Below are 17,612 nucleotides of genomic sequence, written 5' to 3' on the forward strand. Positions count from 1 at the left end.
GCGGCCGGAGAAACGAAAGGTCACAGCTCTTTGTAATCATTATCCAGGCTCCCCTACCTGAACGCAGGCTTTAGCATAACTGGTTGGATTAGTGAAGCAGGCGGTCACCTCCAGCTGGCATGGCCTGGTGTGGCCTGGGCAGGGTGAGCTCATGGTTGACTCTGTGTTTCAGTTCTCCAAGGAGAGGCACATCATGGACAGGACCCCTGAGAAGCTGAAGAAGGAGCTGGAGGAGGAGCTGCTGCTGAGCAGCGAGGACCTGCGCAGCCATGCCTGGTACCACGGCCGCATCCCCCGACAGGTACCTGGTCTTGTCCCTTCCAGCGCACACACAGCTGCTCTCAGGCAATGTACAGATTGATGACCCGCAGGGTCCCATTCCAAGGCCACATGGGAGGAAGCTCCTGTGTAACCAAAAACAAATACTCTAAAAATGACTTCATTTAGACCCTTCTCTAAGAAGACCTTGGGAAGAGCTGAGGTCAAGAACCCGAAGCACACATCCACATGTTCAGGAAGTGAAGGGATAGCCAGTGCTCCTGGGATCTGCAAGCACAGAGTTGTGGGAGGCAGCAGCCACAGGGTCAGTAACCGGAAGAACTAGGAGGGCGGGCTGTGGCCCAGGTAATTGAACACTTGGCCAGCTGCCAGCAGCCTCAGACCATTTGCAGCCCCTCCTTCTCAAGGCAGTGGCTTAGCTTAGGGAGGAGAGAGGGCGGGTGGCCTAGACCAAGAAGGCTGCCTCTGCCCCATTGAGCTGGCAGTTATTCACACTCTGCATCGCTTCCCTACTGGATCCCGTGACCCAGAGGTGGGGAAGAAGGGGAATTAAACCCATGACCACAGACTCGTGGCCCAGAATATACTGTGTGATCGTCATTTGGGTGATTGCCATGAATAATGTTTTTTCATTTAATACTGTAAAAATTGAAAAATAGAGTAAGTCTGCAGAATTGAGGCATAGAATTTCCCTTGGGTTTTTATTGTAAACCTGATCTGGCCAATCATTAACCAAGGACAACATGACAGGAAATGCGTGGACAAGGGCTGGGGGGAAGGGCATCATGTCGTAAGTTTTTTTTCGTTTTTTTTTCTTTTTTTTGAGACAGAGTCTTACTCTGTCGCCCAGGCTGGAGTGCAATAGTATGATCTCAGCTTACTGCAACCTCTACCTTCTGGGTTCAAGCGATTCTCCTGCCTCACCCTCTCCAGTAGCTGGGATTACAGATGCCCACCACCACGCCCTGCTAATTTTTATACTTTTAGTAGAGACGGGGTTTCACCATGTTGGCCAGGCTGGTCTCGAACTCCTGACCTCAAGTGATACACCCACCTCGGCCTCCCAAAGTGCTGGGATTACAGGCATGAGCCACTGTGCCTGGGCTTTTTTTTTTTTTTTTTTTTTTTTTTTAAAATGTAGTAGATTTCTTGGCACAATCAAATAAATAATTATTCTGACTTTGTTTTTTTAAGTTTAAAATTGATTGTAGAAAACATAGATAGCAAAAAGAAGGAAATTAAACTCTTATCCATAATTCTCCTCATAATTCTCTTGGGGATAACCATGATGAATACTTTTGTGTACATACATCCTCCCGGGCTTTTTGAAATCAAGTATGAGATTGTACTGCATATACTTTTTGGTAGCCCATTCTACTCACTTACTATGTCCTGGGAATTTTCACCCACTGTAGAATATTCTGCACCAGCCTACATTATATGTCTGTCCACGGTATGCATGCACTACAATTTACTGGACACGTAGGGTGTTTCTAATACTCTGACCAACATCCTTTAAGATTGCTGTGTTCATACCTACAATTATTTTCACAGGCTCAATTTTAAGAAATGGAATTTCTATGTGAAAACATTTTTAAGGCAAAGATGCAATTTTAAAGTAACCATGGTAGCCTACTATTTTGACCTAACAGAAGTATACTGTTGATCAAATGTTGGAATGTCCCAGAAAATTTGTCAGAATTATAAAACTGATACTATCACCACCTTCTGTCTCCTTATCATGGTCATTAAATTTGTTTACTACTTGCATGAGTATTAATTTTCAGTGATAAATCGTTCCAAACTGGATAACTGAACACTATAACCATAACCATAATAACGAGTTATTGCTAACATTTTAGCCCCTTAAATCTTTGTACCCATTCTGTAGGTAATATTATCATTTGTGTTTTTCAGATGATATAAGTGAGCCACAAGGAGATTATGTAATTTGTCCAGAGTCATACAGCTGAGCCAGGATGCAAACCCATGTGGTCAGGCTACAGGAACAGCCAGGCTGCACCACATTATAAATTCTCCAGTTGCTATAAGCAGCAGCATCATGCTAGTTAACTATTTTTGAGCATCCACTGTGTTCCAGCGCTTGCATATATTATGTATACAAATACATAACCCTCATAGTAACTGTAAGATGAGGGACCCCAGCCTGACTTTGTTCCAGGCCTTCTAGCCAGTAATTGGTGTGTCCAGAATCCATACCCCAGTCCTGCATGTGGACTCCTCCCCACTGGCCAGGCCTGGAGAGGGGCATCTTAGAAGAGGGCCCCTAGGATGACTTCTAGACACTAACAAATACCCTTCTTTCTCCTCACTCCCCTTGTTGGGGAGGGAAAATCAGGCCTGCCAGGCACACATTTTCTCATTTCTTATTTCCTGTTTCATTACATCGTTCAGATCTGTATAAACGTCATGTTCTTGTGACACCTCCCCAACCACCCTATTTTACTGGACAGCCCTCATCCCCTCCCCGGCACTTCCTGCCTCCTTTCCTGGTTTACTTTTTCCCTGACCTTACAGCTGACGTACCATAGCCGTTGGTTATTTATCCTCACTAAAACAGAAGCTCCCCACCAAAAACAGGAGCTCCATGAGGTGGGCTCTTGTGTGCCACTGTCACCACTGCATCCCCTGAGCCTGCAGTGGTGCTTGGCACGAGTAGGTGGTCAGTGCATAGTTCTTGAATGAATGATTGGATCTTCTATGAATTTGATCTTTGAAAAACTAAAGAGCTGACCCAAGAAGAGACATAGTAGCATTGTCTTCTGTTGGCCCAGAGAAGTGGGTAGCCATAAGCTTTTAGAAGGAATGTGAATTTGCCTTTCCTACTCCTCACTCACCTTTTTGTCCCAAAGGTGTCTGAAAACCTTGTGCAGCGAGATGGCGACTTCCTAGTTCGTGACTCTCTGTCCAGCCCTGGGAACTTTGTCCTGACCTGTCAGTGGAAGAACCTTGCTCAGCACTTCAAAATCAACCGGACAGTTCTGCGACTCAGCGAGGCCTACAGCCGCGTGCAGTACCAGTTCGAGATGGAGAGCTTCGACTCTATCCCCGGCCTGGTGCGCTGCTACGTGGGCAACCGCCGGCCCATCTCCCAGCAGAGTGGCGCCATCATCTTCCAGCCCATCAACAGGACGGTGCCCCTGCGGTGCCTGGAGGAGCGTTATGGCACCTCCCCAGGCCAGGCCCGGGAGGGCAGCCTCACCGAGGGAAGGCCGGATGTGGCCAAGAGGCTGAGCCTCACCATGGGTGGCATCCAGGCCCGAGAGCAGAATTTGCCCAGGGGAAACCTCCTCAGGTAGGTCAGGGCCTCCTCTGCAGGACTATGAGGGGCGCCAGGGGTGCCCAAGGTGAGTTAGGCAAATGAAGAATTCATCATGGAACAGAGATATAAAAGATGTTAATAGGAATGCCGACTGTTCACGGAATAGCTGTCACGAGGCAGTGAACGATTAACTCCCAGCTGAGCAGTGCCAGCAATGAATGGTACAGGAGCTGAGGAAGAATTTGGGGGGGCGCTGATGGGGAGACCTTGTGAAGGGGGTAGACTTGGCTGGTCTGATCGCTGGGGGAAATTTGGATAGATGCTGCAAAGGGCGGGGGGGGTTCCAGGTGGGAGGCATAGCATGGGCATAAGTGTGGGGACAGAAAACGGTATGAAGAGCTTGTAGTGAATGTGCTGGTGGGGCTGGAACAAAGGGTCTGTGCAAGGGACCCGTAGCAGTGGGCTTAGGGAGGTAGCCCCAGCCAGATCGTGGGGGCCTTAATGCCAGGTGCAGGGCTTTAAGGATGCTGCACAGACTCAGCATAGTGAACACGGTGTCCTAAGAATAGAAATGGACAGCGATGTACCGGGCGCGAGGAGTGAGACAGGAAGGAACAGGAAACCCAGTTAGTGAGTCATGGAGTGCCCCGGCTGCAGGAGTGCAGTGGAGGGACAGTCAAGAGATGTAGGAGCGTGGCCTCCCAGGGCTCTTCTTCACGTGGTACAGTCAGAGGGGCGGGCACATTGGAGACCACAGGCGTGACCAGGAGGGAGGGGACTTTGGAGGATAAAACACACTTTTTCATCTGAGCTGGAAGACTATGGGCTTGTTGAGTGCCACAGTCCAGCAGCAGTTTTGGGGTCCAGGAGGGGAGTTAGGGCTGAAAACTTAAATCAGGGCTTGGTCCACCTGGAAAGGGTGGTTCACTTGGTGAGAACAGATGAGATTTCTAAGATAGGAGATGCAGAGAGCATGGGTCTGTAGTCTGAATCTCAGGGAATGGGGGAAGAGAAGGATTCAGGGCACTTGGTGGAAAATCAAGGCTTCAAAACCTCACTGATCTTAAGCACCCAGCTGTCAAATGTCAGCGACATTGGCCTGCATTTGTATAGGGCCCGTCTTTCACAGAGCTCAAAGTCTTTGTGCATATTATCTAAAAGCACTAGGAAAGGAAAGGAGGGAAAAGGCAGGCATTGGGGACATAGATCCAGTCCAGCCCCTCAGTCGCACAGCAGCCCTGACCTGGCTCCCAGCTTCTAATCTTATGCACGTAAACCAACGTATTTTATTCTACTCACTGGTTTTTTGTTTTGTTTTTTTTTTTTTTTGGTCCATGAGGAAATGTCATAAACTGTCATTTCTATACTGCAAAACTTCGGGAGGAAAATACAGGACTCTGTGTGGAATGCAAATGACAGCTGTGTGCTGCCTGGAGGCTCCGGCACATGCTAGTCAGCATCTGGCTGGGGACCCAGTAGCCAGGCACAAATGCCGGCTCCACACTGGGCAACTGTTCAACCATGGGCAAGCAACTTGACCTTCCTGGGCCTCACCTTCTTCATCTGGAAAGATGGAGCTTGTGAGGTGTATATGATTTAATATATGCAAAGTGCTCAGAACAGTGCAGGCACATAGGAGGTGCTAGGGAAGTGTTCATGATAATTATTATCTGGAGAGGAGTAGAATGTCAGACTCAGACCCAGCACAGTGGCTCACAACTGTAATCCCAGCACTTTGGGAGGCTAAGGTGGGCAGATTGCCTGAGCTTCAGAGTTCGAGACCAGCTTGGGCAACATGGCACAACCCCGTCTCTACAAAAAATATGAAAATTAATATAAGGAGCTCAAACAACTCTATAGGAAAAACTCTAATAATCTGATTTTAAAAATGGGCAAAAGATTTGCTCTTTTGAGAAATGAGTATTTCTCAAAAGAAGACATACAAATGGGCTGGGCACAGTGGCCCACGCCTGTAATCCCAGCACTTTGGGAGGCAGAGGCAGGTGGATTACCTGAGCTCAGGAGTTCAAGACCAACCTGGCCAACATGGCGAAACCCCATCTCTACTAAAAATGCAAAAATTAACCAGGTGTGGTGGTGCATGCCTGTAGTCCCAGCTACTAGGGGACTAAGGCAGGAGAATTGCTTGAACCCAGGAGGCAGTGAGCCGAGATCATGCCACTGCAGTGGCAAACAGGCATATGAAAAGTTGTTCAACATGATTGGTCATCAGAGAAATGCAAATCAAAACTATAATGGGTATCACCTTACCCCAGTTAAAAAGGTCTATATCCAAAAGACAGGTAATAACAAATGCTGGTGAGGATTGTGGGGAAAAGGGAACCCTCCTACACTGTTGATGGGAATGTAAATTAGTACAACCACTATGGAGAACAGTTTGGAGGTTCCTCAGAAAACCAAAAATTGAGCTACTATATGATCCAGCAATCCCACTGCTGGGTATATACCCGGAAGAGTGGAAATCAGTATATCAAAGAGATACCTGCACTATGTTTGTTGCAGCACTGTTTTCAATAGCTAAGATTTGGAAGCAGCCTAAGTGTCCATCAACAGCTGAATAGATAAAGGAAATGTGCGTATACACCGTGGAGTACTATTCAGCCATGAAAAGAATGAGATCCTGTCATTTGCAACCACATGGATGGAATTGGAGATCATTATGTTAAGTGAAATAAGCCAGACACAGAAAGACAAATGTTCTCACTTATCTGTGGGATCAAAAAGTCAAAACAACTGAATTCTTGGACACAGAGAGTAGAAGGATGGTTAGAGCCTGGGAAGGGTCGTAGTGGGTGGGGAGTGCGGGATGGGAGGGAGGTGGGGATGGTTAATGGGTACAAAAAATTTGGAAAGAATGAATAAGACTTATTTGATAACACAATAGGGTGACTGTAGTCAAAACAACTTAATTATATATTTTAAAATAAAGAGTGTAATTGGATTGTTTGTAACTCAAAGGATAAACGCTTGAGGGCATGGATACCCCATTCTCCATGATACGCTTATTTCACATTGCATGCCTGTATCAAAACATCTCATGTACCCCATAAATATATACACCTACTATGTATCCACAAAATTTTTTAAATATAAAAATTAGCTGGGCATGGTGGTGTGTGCCTGTGGTCCCAGCTACTCGAGAGGCTGAGGTGGGAGGATTGCTTGAGCCTGGGAGGTTGAAGCTGCAGTGAGCCATGACCATGCCACTGCACTCCAGCCTGAGCAACAGAGCAAGAGCCTGTCTCAAAACAAACTAAAAAACTCAGGGCAATTGCAAGGAGGGAGGCAAGACCTGATATTTAGAAATCCTCCTTTTCATAGTAATAGGATTGGACTTGAGATCCCTTAAAGTGTTAGAAGGGGTACCTTTTCTTCTGTTTCCTTTGGGAGGGATAGGCTGCTGAATGGTTGAAGCAGGGAATTAATGTCACGCACAGAGTGGGAGTGTATTCGGCGAGATAACAGAACCACTGCTGTGGGGAAGGCCTCCTAGTTGGCCCTGAATGATCCTGGTTTAAAAACTTTTTAAGATAAGAAATGAAAAAAAGACGAAGAAAGTCTCTAAGTCAACAAGTCAGGCCTAATAGAGCCACTTTTCTGTTTGCCCTTTGGAATGCAGATCCTCCTAGAACTTGTCACCACTTTGTACAGGCAGCACGCCCAGAAATGTTTAAGTGGGAGGAGGGGAAAAGATGGCCCATGGCCTGCTGCCCTGCCCCAATGTCCTTCAGTGGCTCCCTTATGCAGCTCTGGCGAGGTGCCACCTGCCCTGACGTCGGGCCTGCTAGTTGGCTGGCTGGTGGCCTGCTCTGGGCAAAGGTGTGTGCTCACAGGCAGGTTGCATTCCACGCCCTGCCGTTCTGGCCCCTGGAGTCCAGCCGCAGTGGTCACTGCTTAAATATCACTTCTCGGGAGACATTTCCTTTTGTAATTTGCCCTCGGTCTTGCCTTATCTTCGAAAGGTTGCTGGAATTTCTCTGTTCCTCGGAGTTTGGGGGTTTTTTGATTTGTTTTTTCTTTGGTGCTTGTGAAGGTAGGAAAGAACTTCGTGATTTCTGTAACATAAGAATGTTTTATGTTTATGGGAAGGCCAATTAAAGTTCATAACAACTTAGCTGGTGCAGTGCCTCCGTCTCTAGCTAGGGAGATTCTGGTGCTTGGTGCTGGAGAAATTCCCAATCTGAATTGGAAAGGGACAGAAGGAATAACAGCGAGTGTGTTGAAAGTTACCTTCCACCTTTTCCTTGTGTGGTTACACAGTGTGCCTCCCAACTGCTGCTTGGTGACCATGCCGATGCCTTTTCCCAGCTCAGCAGGAGGAGGCTGTGTGAGGGTCCCCCCAGAGCATCCAGGAGGTTGGGGATGGCAGCCTCCCCAGGAAGTCCTGCAGGTTATTTGGGGGTTGCTGAGATTTGCACCAAAATGGAAGTTTCCCCACAGCTTCCTTCCTAACTGCAACACTGTGGAGCGTGTGGAAAATGCATGTTAGTTAGGCAAGCCATTCCCTCTGGGCCTGTAAGTAGTTTTAGGCTCTGTTAAAAGTACACATTCCAGTTCATCAGATTTTCCCGGGAGTATCGTAAAACTTTTACCCTGCTCTGTTCAACAGGATGGAAAGGCCCAGAGGAGGCATCCTAGGACTTAGCTGCATTGGTCATGGGGACAGGGGGATGGAGCACACAACACAGTCATATATTAATCGCCCCATCAGTAATTTGTTTCTCCAGCGGACATTCCTTTACTTTTAGGGTATGCTATAGCACTCTCCTTCTGAGCAGTTTTCTTTTTTTTTTGTTTAAGTTCCCATGGCATTGCCTAAAGGTTTTATTTTACACTTTAGCAACACGTTTCCATCCTATTTGTCTTTTACTTCAGAAACAAAGAAAAGAGTGGTAGCCAGCCAGCCTGCCTGGATCACATGCAGGACAGAAGAGCCTTGTCCCTCAAAGCCCACCAGTCAGAGAGCTACCTGCCGATTGGTATGTTTCGGGGAATTTTCAGGGAGAACGTCAGTGTGACCCTGGTTTCCTTCAGGCTGTTACCCTGCCCCATCTAATTGTCTCATTCAAAAATGACACAAGGCCTCAGGCCTGCAGCCTGGAGGGGAATGGGTTTGCAGAATTATATCCGGCAGCGAAGCACTGAGCTAGACACCGTATGCCAGCTTTTAGGCCTCGTAGCAAGCCTTCAGGGTAGGCATGATTATTGCCATTTCACAGCTGAGGAAACTGAGGCACAGATAGGTTAAGTAACTTGTCCAGAATCACCCAGCATTTGAACCCAGGTTTTCTGATTCAAGCCCCTTTGAAAACTGGTGGTCTTCATGACAAATGAGCCTACTCCCTTTTCCCGGGTGGGTGGGTGGCTCCTGGGGCTTTTGGCAGAACAGCTGTCCAGGCCACTGCCCTTGCTCTCCATTCTGCTTTCAAGGCTGGAAGAGTGGTAAGGTATGGGGTGTGGGGAGACCTAATAAGCAGTTACATTAGTAAGACGGGGGGTTGTTTTCATTATTTTCATGACTGACTTTCCCTGGGACCACAAAGGGATTTTCCTAATGCCCCCGTGTAAACTACTTCCATGTAGGTTACCCCAGTGTCTCTTTCCCCTCCCTGTCTCCAGCTCCCCTTTGGAAGCTGGCTGGGATCCACCCTTTGAGAGTGGCATTTTAGGTGGCTAACGACTTCTGTTTCTTAGGGCAAGGTTACATTATTCATGCCCTCCTTGCTCATATATTTTATCATTCTGACTGTCCCAGCCTTCTATGACCATACAACAACATTTGTAACCCAGGCGTCAGCAGTCCCCGGGATTTCGAATTGCACCCAGGAGTATGGGATGGGGCAAGCCCAGCCCAGCCCTCACAATGCTGTAGACTCCCTGAGATTGGGTGTGGGACAGTCACATTGAATTTTCTTTTGGAAATGAAAATGAAAATTGAAACCCAAGGGCATGAACGGAGGGCCGGGGAGCTGCCACTCTGGTTTTGTTTGTTTTATATTCTCCACACAGATGAGCTTTCTCTGACCTTTTCTTATCCCCCACAGGCTGCAAGCTGCCACCTCAGTCCTCGGGTGTGGACACAAGCCCCTGCCCAAACTCATCTGTGTTCAGGACGGGAAGCGAGCCCGCCCTGAGCCCAGCAGTGGTTCGGAGGGTCTCCTCGGATGCCAGGGCCGGGGAGGCGCTGAGGGGATCAGACAGTCAGTTGTGCCCTAAGCCCCCGCCTAAGCCCTGCAAGGTGCCGTTCCTCAAGGTTCCCTCATCTCCCTCTGCCTGGCTCAACTCAGAGGCCAACTACTGTGAACTGAACCCAGTGTTTGCCACAGGCTGCGGCAGGGGAGCAAAGCTACCCTTATGTGCCCAGGGAAGCCACACAGAACTGCTCACAGCCAACCAGAATGGGGCGCCAGGTCCCCGGAACTCTGGCATCAACTACCTGATCCTTGATGATGATGACAGGGAAAGACCTTGGGAACCTGCAGCAGCTCAGATGAAGAAGGGGCAGTGGAACAAGGGCGAGTTTGTGACGCCCCTCCTGGAGACTGTCTCCTCCTTCAGGCCCAATGAGTTTGAGTCAAAGTTCCTTCCCCCTGAGAATAAGCCCCTGGAAACAGCAATGTTGAAACGTGCAAAAGAACTGTTCACCAACAACGACCCCAAGGTCATCGCCCAGCACGTACTGAGCATGGACTGCAGGGTAAGAGCTGGGGGTCCTGGTGCTGTTCTGGCTTTTCAAGGTTTGGTAAGAGCTAGGGGTCCCGGTGCTCCTCTGGCTTTTGTAGGTTTGGAAGGAGGGGATCCATCTGGCCTCACTCTGCCTTACCTATTAAATGCTTTGCCCTTAGGAAGGTCTGAAGATAACACCAGCATGGGAATTTATTTAAGGGGTGGGAACCACAAGCTGGGACAACCTTTGCCCAAACAGGAAGCTTATAAAATTCATCTCGGACAGAGGGATGACAGGCTGCTGCCGGGGGTGGGGGCCGCCATCTTCTCCCACCCACCCCTGCTGGCATCAGCAGCTGCAACAGAATCCTCCTCGCACCTGGTGCTTATTGAAAAACTACCCCCTTGCCTCAGCTCCATCAGAATTGGTAAAGCCAAAGCTACAGGAGAGTAGACTGTAGATGAAAATGTAGTTTCTGGAGTAGCAGACCTTGGTTATTTTTATTACATTATACTTAATGCATTACATATTTATTTTATTACTAAAATGATCTTTAGTATAAACATCTTTAAAGCTACCTTGATTTTTAAAATAATCCTTCCTCAATTTAGAAAAACTCTAAAATGGCCGGGCATGGTGGCTCAAGCCTGTAATCCCAGCACTTGGGGAGGCCAAGGCGGTGGATCACCTGAGGTCAGGAGTTCGAGACCAGCCTGAGGCATGGAGAAACCCCATCTCTACTAAAAATACAAAATTAGCTGGGCTTGGTGGTACATGCCTATAATCCCAGCTACTTTGGAAGCTGAGGCAGCAGAATTGCTTGAACCTGGGAGGCGAAGGTTGTGGTGAGCCGAGATCGCACCATCACACTCCAGCGTGGACAACAAGAGCAAAACTCTGTTTCAAAAAAAAAAAAAAAAATTCTAAAATACAGATTAAAAGATAAAACCACACAAAATCCAGTTTCCTGGAGATCACCATTGTCAGCATTTGGTTTATGCGAAAACATTATTTTCTCTGTAAATGGATACATGTAAATAATTGCATGTGTAATATCTATTTGCCACAGAAATGGCACAGGTCTGTACACACTATTCCAAACCCTGAACCTTTCATTGACCAACATGACTGTCTTTCCACATGATTAAATATTTACATCGTCACCTTTTTTTTTTTTTTTTTTTTTCTGAGATAGGGTCTCACTCTGTCACCCAGGCTGGAATGCAGAGGTGCGTTCACAGCTCATGGCAGCCTTTGCCTCGCGGGCTCAAGTGATCCTCCCACCTCAGCCTCCTGAGTAGCTGGGACCACAGGCGCATGTCACCACACCTGGCTAACTCTTTGTATTTTTTGTAGAGATAGGGTTTTGCCATTTTGCTCAGGCTGGTCTTGAACTCCTGAGCTCAAGTGATCTGCCTGCCTTGGCCTCTCAAAGTGCTGGGATTATAAGTGTGAGTCACTGCACCCGGCCCATCACCATTTTTTTTGTAGGAAACGTTTATTTTAGATGTGAGTGACTTTTGTTCATAGGTAGTCCCAAAGCAACCTCATCCTTAAAAGAGATTAAGTCACTTTTTCATATCCGTGGGGATTTGTTTTAGGACCTTCAGTGGCTAGCAAAATCCACAGAAGCTTGCATTCCTTATATAAAATGGAATAGTATTTGCATATAACCTATGCAATCCTCCTGTATACTTTAAATCATCTCTAGATTATTTATAACACCTAATACAATATATGTGCTTTGTAAATAGCTATTATACTGCATTGTTTAGGGAATAATGGCAAGGAAAAAAGTCTACATGTTTCATACCAATGCAGCTTTTTTTTTTTTCCTGAATATTTTTGATCCTTTGTTGGTTGAATCTACTGTTGCAGAAGCCATGGATAAGGAGGGCTGACTGTATTCTAGACACCAGATGCTGTCTCAGGTGATGGTGGGCTCGGTCCACCTTTTCAATATAAAGAGGCTGGTTCCTGGGCATTTGAAGCCCTTCTTTATTTGTAGCTCAGGGAAGTCAATTAGCTTCAGATGTCAGGGCTTATTTAGGAGCTGGGTTTTCCTTCCTATGTGTTGAATCATGGCAAGAAGTCCAGTCTCAGAACACTCCTGCAGGGAGTGCCAAAGTTGATGGAGGGCTCCCCCAAACAGGCTTGAGGAACTTTAGGCAGCTGCTGACCATCCTGGAGTAAACAAGGCCCTTGCTGACAACGGAGCTTGAGGGATGACTCAGAAACCAGAGTAACTCATTGCCCAGGCCTGGGAGGTGGGGCTGAGGGTGGACTTCTGCTGAGCAGGCCCTGAGAAGAGAGCCAGGGCTGCATTGGAAGAACAAGGGCCTGCTGTACTTTTGGCCGGATGGCCTCAGGCAGTGCTCACAGGTAGTCACGCAATTTGCAAAGTTATCTGGACCTCACTTTAAAGCGAGCTTAACCTGTTTGGGAAGTAAGAGGATTGAGGATTTCTGTTGTAGTCAGTCACGCACATTGGGCCCTGAATCTGAGAGCAGAACCATGTCAGTGGGCCAGGAGGGAGACTCTGGCCTGGTATGAACCTGCGTGGGTTCTCCATAGAGGAAGCTCCTTGTAGAAACAGGCCTGGGTTTACAGAGCAGCCCAATTCCCAGGGGAATGAATCCTTCCTGTGGCCCTGGGCAGGGCTTAATGATCCTCTAGGTGGAGGAGAGATGCCTGCCTGCCCGCCCTTGGCAGGAGGTCTGGGACCTGCCCACTACCTTTGGTAGCCATGAAACTAGACCCCGAGGATGTTCCCCACTGAAGAATGCAGTCTCCCTGGCTTGCTGTAGTGCGTTGTGTCCTCCTAGTGGGGTCTCACTCCCATGTCTGCCTGCAGGCACCCCTGGACAAGGGGCTGGATGGGGTCCCCAGGCAGTGAGCAGGAGCCATGTGTTGAAACTTCCTTCTTCCCTGTCTCTGGAGTCTACCACCATTTCCATATTATCTTCCTGGAACCACTGACTTCCAAGTGGGCATCTCTAAGAGGGAAATACAACCAGATCTGTTGTTTCCCATCCCAAGTGCAGTGGCAGCCCAGACAGGGCCACCCAGAAGCTGAGAGCAGGCTCTGGCTAGCATCTGGGCCCCGCGTGCTGGCTCCCAGCCATGTGGGCAGATGCCCAGATAGGCCATCAGGACAGTGGGTGGTCCTAAGAGCCCTCCAGGCTCCCTGTCCTGCTGCGTCCATGCCCCCACCCCCAAAGGGCCTAGTTAGGAGCCACTGAGCCCCTCCCACCATGCGCAAGGTCTTTGCCTATAGCTAGAAGTGAGGTCCAGTAGTGAAGCACTTGGCCCAACTGAGCCTGAATCCTGCCTCTGCCACATAAGCTGAACAGCCTCCCCTTCTCTGCCTGTCTGTAAGGAATACAGCTACCCAGGTGGTCAGCGAGGACTAGATGAGATAATAATATATTAAAAGCCCTGGGCACCTTGCCTAGCCCACAGTGAGCACTAAGTGTTTATCTGTGTTATATATTCAGACTTGACTGAGCACCTACTGTGCCAGGGCAGCTTGTGGTCTCTGCTCTTGGAGCACCTGCTATCGGGTGGGGGTGGGCTGGGGAGGGACAGTGACGCAGGAGCTTGGACCACAACCCAGGTGGGAAATGCCCTGCAGGGGAAGGCACAGGAGCTGTGGGGCCTCTGGGCAGGGCCTTGAACAGGGAGTTGGGTGTGGAGATGGGGTGGGGATGTCCAAGATGAGTTTGGAAGGCTGCATCTTTGGCCAGATGAACACCAAAAGCATCTTGCAGATGGCAGGCAACGCACATGCGCAGAGACTTAGTTGTCAAAACCCATGGAGAGAGGGATTGGTTTACAGCAGATTCATTCTGTGTGGGTGGAAGAAGATGGGGTTAGGGGTGGGGTGTGGGAGGGCTTCATAGGCCTTTTCTAAGTCTCTACTTCTGGGCTCATACCAGGTTCCTGCCTTCAAGGCACTTTACAGTTGAGTTGGGTGCAGATCTGATCCTCTGTGCCAAGGGGAACAGAACCAGTGAGTGGAGCCAGGCAATCTCATGGCATTTTAGAAAGGCCCTTGCGGCTGGGAGGAGGGCTGGGCTGGGCCCCCATCAGGTGTCTCCTGGGTCCATGCAGCAGCCTCCAAGGCAGTGGAAGAAGGAGCAGTGGGTGGAGTCCAGAGATGCAGCAGAGTAGACCAGCTAAGATTTGGAGGGCAGAAGGAAGCCTCATCGGGGGTGCTTCTGCCACCCTGCCCTGTGGAGTCGGCTCACAGTAAATGCTCTAGACATGTTTGTCCTTCCTTTGTGTCTGTGAGCTGCATAACCTTGGGCATTTGTCAGGGAACCTAATCCAGGCCCTGTGGTGTGAGCTTGGGATCCCCTTGGCCCTCAGGCAAGCAGGCGTGGCTCCAGGGAAGTGACCCAGACATGGCATATATGTGCTGAAGAAATGCAGACTGGAGAGCAGGGGTCGCCGCCCGTCTGCCAGGTTTTCCAGAGCAAAACTGAATCAATCACAGGCCTTTTAATCTCGCCACCCAGAGTGTGGGGGACACCCCTCAGAAGTACAGGGTTTGGGACCTCTGACAGAGGGCAGCTGTCTAAATATGCAAGGAAGCGTGTGTGGCGTGCATCTGGGCTGCCTTGCCAAGGTCAAGTTATAAATCTCTTTCCCAAGATCTGGCCAGAATTCTTCCCCTTTCCACATGGCTGATGATTCACAACTTGTATTTTCAGGTAGCTTTTAGGGGTTCTAAAGTTATCTGAATCCTTTGCAAAGTCCTTGAGAAAGGTGAACTTAGCAGTTACATTAGAAAAGGGGAAACTGAGGCCCAGAGAGCACAGGTAGGAGCACAGTAGGAATTCTGCATCCTGTCCTGGCATCTACCACTGGAGAGCTCATCCACAGGGTCATCCCCTCAGGGTTGACAGTAGTTCAGCCACAGAAGTTACAGGGCAGGGTTAGTAATACCACCTAAACATCCAGATGTGTTTTGATAGCCTGGAGTAATTAAGGTTGAGGACAAGTGTACCAGATCAAGGAGAGGAACCATCCCATGCCTGCCATGTGTTCAGGTGGCTAGACTTGTTGTTGCATCTGTTAGTTCCACTCTTAGCACATCATTGTGCTGTGAGGTGTCATTAGCCGCCATTTAATTTTTCTTTTGTTTTTAGAGACAGTGTCTTGCTCTCACCCCAGCTGAAGTACAGTGACATGATCATAGCTCACTATAACCTCAAACTCCTGTGCTCAAGTGATCCTCCTGTCTTAGCGTCCCAAGAAGCTAGGACTGCAGGCGCACACCACCATGCCTGGCTAATTTTTAATTTTTTGTAAAGATGGGGTCTCGCTGTGTTGCTCAGCTGGTCTCAAACTCCTGTCCTCAAGCAGTCCCCAACCTTGGCCTCCCAAAGCACTGGGATTACAGGCATAAGCCACCATGCCTGGCCTATTGGCCCCATTTTAGAGACACACTGGCTCAGTTGTAACACTTCTCCATGACATTGTAATAACTAATACCTGATTCTAATAAACTGAGATTACATACTAGAATTGAGATGGGTTGAGAGCTGTCTGGGACAAAGATTTTAAGAAAAGCCTCTCAGGAGAAAGAAGAGTGTTTGAGATCTCAGGTTTCCAATCACTGTATACATTTTTAATAGTTTCCAGACCTATAGAGCATTTACTGAGCCCAGGAGAAGCGTAATTAAGGGTAATAGCAGCCAGCTGTGGCTGTTAAGTGAGAACATGAATGGCAAAGCCCACAGCGGAGAGGCTCTTGGATGAGATTCCGCTTTTCCACTGCAGGGGATCAGTCGGCTCCGAACACATGCAGCCCTGCTGTTGGCAGCAAAACGTCGCAGCAGGATCCGGCCTGTGTCAGACAAAAGCGCAGAGGACTGAACTGTCCTCTGGCTGGGCAGAAACACTTAACAAATCTGTAGATCTGCAGAGCAGTGTCAGCATCTCCCACCAGTCTTTCTTTTCCCCCTAAGTTTTATACTCTGTGTATTAAAACACCCTAAACATCATATAAGAACAGCATTGTCAGCAGCTGCTTATAAAGAAATGCAACACATAAAGTGTGTCCACACCATCCTAGTTCAGTGTGTTTCTTCTCATATGCTGAATTCATGCTCAGGCAAGCCCAGTTCCTGATCCAGTGTATTTCAACTTTGGCTCTTGACAGGTTGCTAGGATACTTGAAGTCTCTGAAGAGATGAGGAGGAACATGGGGGTGAGCTCAGGCCTGGAACTCATTACCTTGCCTCACGGACACCAGCTGCGCCTGGACATAATTGAAAGGTGAGCAGTGCCGTCCTCTGCACTTCCGACCCTCCCAGCTCCTTGCAGGCATCAGAGCAGCAGGTTTTAGAACAGAGAGGCGTAGCACCAGCCTAGCCCTGGGGTAATAGCACTTCAGGGCACATGGCCTACAGCGACTCTTCCCAGAAGCCTGAGCCTGAGAATTCCTGGAGTTGCACACAGAGACAGCACAACTCAGGAACAAAGAATGTGTTCCCGTCCCTGCTCCTGGAGGGGTGGATGGACAGAACAGATGGCCTGAAGCCAGTGACTCAATTGGCCCGTGTGAGCAGGAGTCACAGATCCTGCAGCCTGGGGCAGAGCTGGGGCCCCAGCACCATGGAGTCTCCTGGGTCTCCTGCCCAGCAAGCTGCGCCTTTGTCTCTTTGGGAGTTAAGATTGCTTGAGGAATTAGGAGGAGTTTGTGGGAAAGGCTGGGAAGAGCAGAGTCTAGACAGTGTTGTCTTTGAGGGGTGGACAAATAGGGTCAGAGGTTAGGGGATGACGGCACTGGTCTGGGGCCTCCGAGGCATCCCTCCCCTCTTCTCATGAAAAGCCAGGGCCCTGGGCGTCCATTGAAATGGAATGTTTAGGAATTAGAAAGACACCAACAATGAGGTATGTTTTTAAGGAAAGAAGCTCTAGACTAGATATCCATATTACCACAGAGCCAGCCTTTTTGACACATTTTTTAAAAGTTGATTTGGGCAAGACTATCTTGTTAAGTTTTCTGTTTGTCCAGCCCATGTCCTAGTTGCCATGACTGACTGCGCATGGCTTTCCGTGAAGCTCCAGGTCACAGTGCTGTCCAGGACAGCTTTCTGTGGTAACAGACGCGTTCTGCATTGGCTGTTACAGTAGCCACCAGCCACATGTCACTCTCGGGCACCTGAAATGTGACTGATGTGATTGAAGGATGACTTTTTATAATTAGAATTTACTGTTTTCATGGTAAAGAGCCACCTCTCGGGGGATGGATGTCGCTGCTTTAGAGTTTCCTCGGCTGTGCAGCAGATAAAATGACTCCCATGCTGCTGCTGTTTTGCCTCGCAGCCGTGGATGCATCCCATAGAAAAT

At 48.6% G+C, this 17,612-nt stretch overlaps 1 protein-coding gene across 6 annotated transcripts in view; it reads left to right on the forward strand.

Annotated features, from left to right (window-relative positions):
* BCAR3 (BCAR3 adaptor protein, NSP family member) overlaps positions 1 to 17,612 on the forward strand; it is a 282,319-nt gene that overhangs the window by 251,564 nt on the left and 13,143 nt on the right. For all 6 annotated transcript variants that reach the window (XM_063718417.1, XM_054554113.1, XM_054554110.1 and 3 more), the window contains 5 exons: positions 173 to 301; positions 3,153 to 3,595; positions 8,459 to 8,562; positions 9,628 to 10,280; positions 16,420 to 16,535. In XM_063718417.1, coding sequence (XP_063574487.1) covers positions 173 to 301; positions 3,153 to 3,595; positions 8,459 to 8,562; positions 9,628 to 10,280; positions 16,420 to 16,535 — 1,445 coding nt within the window. The remainder of the gene's footprint in view (positions 1 to 172; positions 302 to 3,152; positions 3,596 to 8,458; positions 8,563 to 9,627; positions 10,281 to 16,419; positions 16,536 to 17,612) is intronic.

This window comes from Pongo abelii, chromosome 1, assembly GCF_028885655.2.
Source record: "Pongo abelii isolate AG06213 chromosome 1, NHGRI_mPonAbe1-v2.0_pri, whole genome shotgun sequence".
Lineage (NCBI taxonomy): Eukaryota > Metazoa > Chordata > Mammalia > Primates > Hominidae > Pongo > Pongo abelii.